This window comes from Haliaeetus leucocephalus, unplaced genomic scaffold (assembly GCF_000737465.1).
Source record: "Haliaeetus leucocephalus isolate CR32 unplaced genomic scaffold, Haliaeetus_leucocephalus-4.0 Scaffold536, whole genome shotgun sequence".
NCBI classification, from domain to species: domain Eukaryota; kingdom Metazoa; phylum Chordata; class Aves; order Accipitriformes; family Accipitridae; genus Haliaeetus; species Haliaeetus leucocephalus.
In genome coordinates this window covers 7135744-7136921 of record NW_010972972.1, presented here as the reverse complement: position 1 = coordinate 7136921, position 1178 = coordinate 7135744, and the positions used below count along the sequence as shown (strand labels likewise).

Below are 1178 nucleotides of genomic sequence, written 5' to 3'. Positions count from 1 at the left end.
CCCCCCCCCCGGGGGTCCCGGTCGAGGGTTGTGGGTGATGGCGTGCCGCCAGGCTCCCACGTGGGGCAACGGGGGGCGTATTTTATCCCCGCCGGCACCCTGTTCCCTCGGTATTCCGCCGTCCTCACCCCTCCGTTGCCACCGGCAGGACGATGGTGGCCGCCTGGGTGCTGCTGGCCCTCCTGGCCTGGCCGGTTCCCGCCACGGCCGCCACGGTACGAGACTCGCTGCTCAACGTCTGCATGGACGCCAAGCACCATAAAACGGCACCCGGCCCCGAGGGGCAGCTCTACGGGCAGGTAGGGTCCTCGCCCCCCACCCTGGCACCCACCGGCGTCACCCGGTGTGGGATCACCGGACCGGATCGCGGCGGTGCCGGCGGGAGGGTGCGCCATCTGCCCCGCCGTGGTCTCCATCACCTGCTGCCACTTCCCCACATGAACCGCCGGTGCTCAGCCTGGCGTGTCTACCCCCCGACTCCCCCCCAGCCCCCCTCACCCCGTGCCCGGGGAAGCACCGGCAGGTTCCGGCTGAGCCCCGGCTGTCCCGGCACAGTGTACTCCCTGGAAGGATAATGCCTGCTGCACCGCCAACACCAGCGTGCAAGCCCACCAGGACCAGTCCTACCTGTACAACTTCAACTGGGACCACTGTGGGATCATGCCGGAGAAGTGCAAACGGCACTTCATCCAGGACACGTGTCTCTACGAGTGCTCCCCCAACCTGGGACCCTGGATCAAGCCGGTGGGTGCAGACCCCCACCTCCCCCCACAGCGTCCCTTCCACCTTCACCCACCTGCTGGAAGGCTGGGAGGTCCGCGGAGTGAACTGGGATGAACTGGGGTACCCCCGCAGGTGGACAGCAGCTGGCGTAAGGAACGGATCCTGCATGTGCCGCTGTGCCTGGAGGACTGCGAGCAGTGGTGGGAGGACTGCCAGAACGCCGTCACCTGCAAGGTCAACTGGCACAAGGGCTGGAACTGGACCACAGGTCAGTGGGGGGGCGCGGGCCCCCCCCCCCCCCATCTTGCCACAGGGGAATCGGCTGCGTCCCCCCGCCTCGGTGGCTGTGAGCGGGTCTGGGGGTGCCTGAGGGTTCCCCGTAGAGGTGGGGGGGGCGTGCCAGCAGCCGGGTGGGGGTCTGCCAGGGTCAACCCCAAAGGCAGCAGGACCCCAAT

The 1178-nt window shown here is 68.8% G+C and overlaps 1 protein-coding gene across 1 annotated transcript in view; it reads left to right on the top strand.

The window, feature by feature from the left end:
* Window positions 1-152: 152 nt before the first annotated feature.
* The window catches only part of FOLR3 (folate receptor 3 (gamma)), a 3068-nt gene continuing 2042 nt past the window's right edge, over window positions 153-1178 (top strand). Inside the window, exons 1-3 of the mRNA XM_010576769.1 lie at window positions 153-299; window positions 556-744; window positions 856-991. Of these exons, the coding sequence (XP_010575071.1) occupies window positions 153-299; window positions 556-744; window positions 856-991 (472 nt within the window). The remainder of the gene's footprint in view (window positions 300-555; window positions 745-855; window positions 992-1178) is intronic.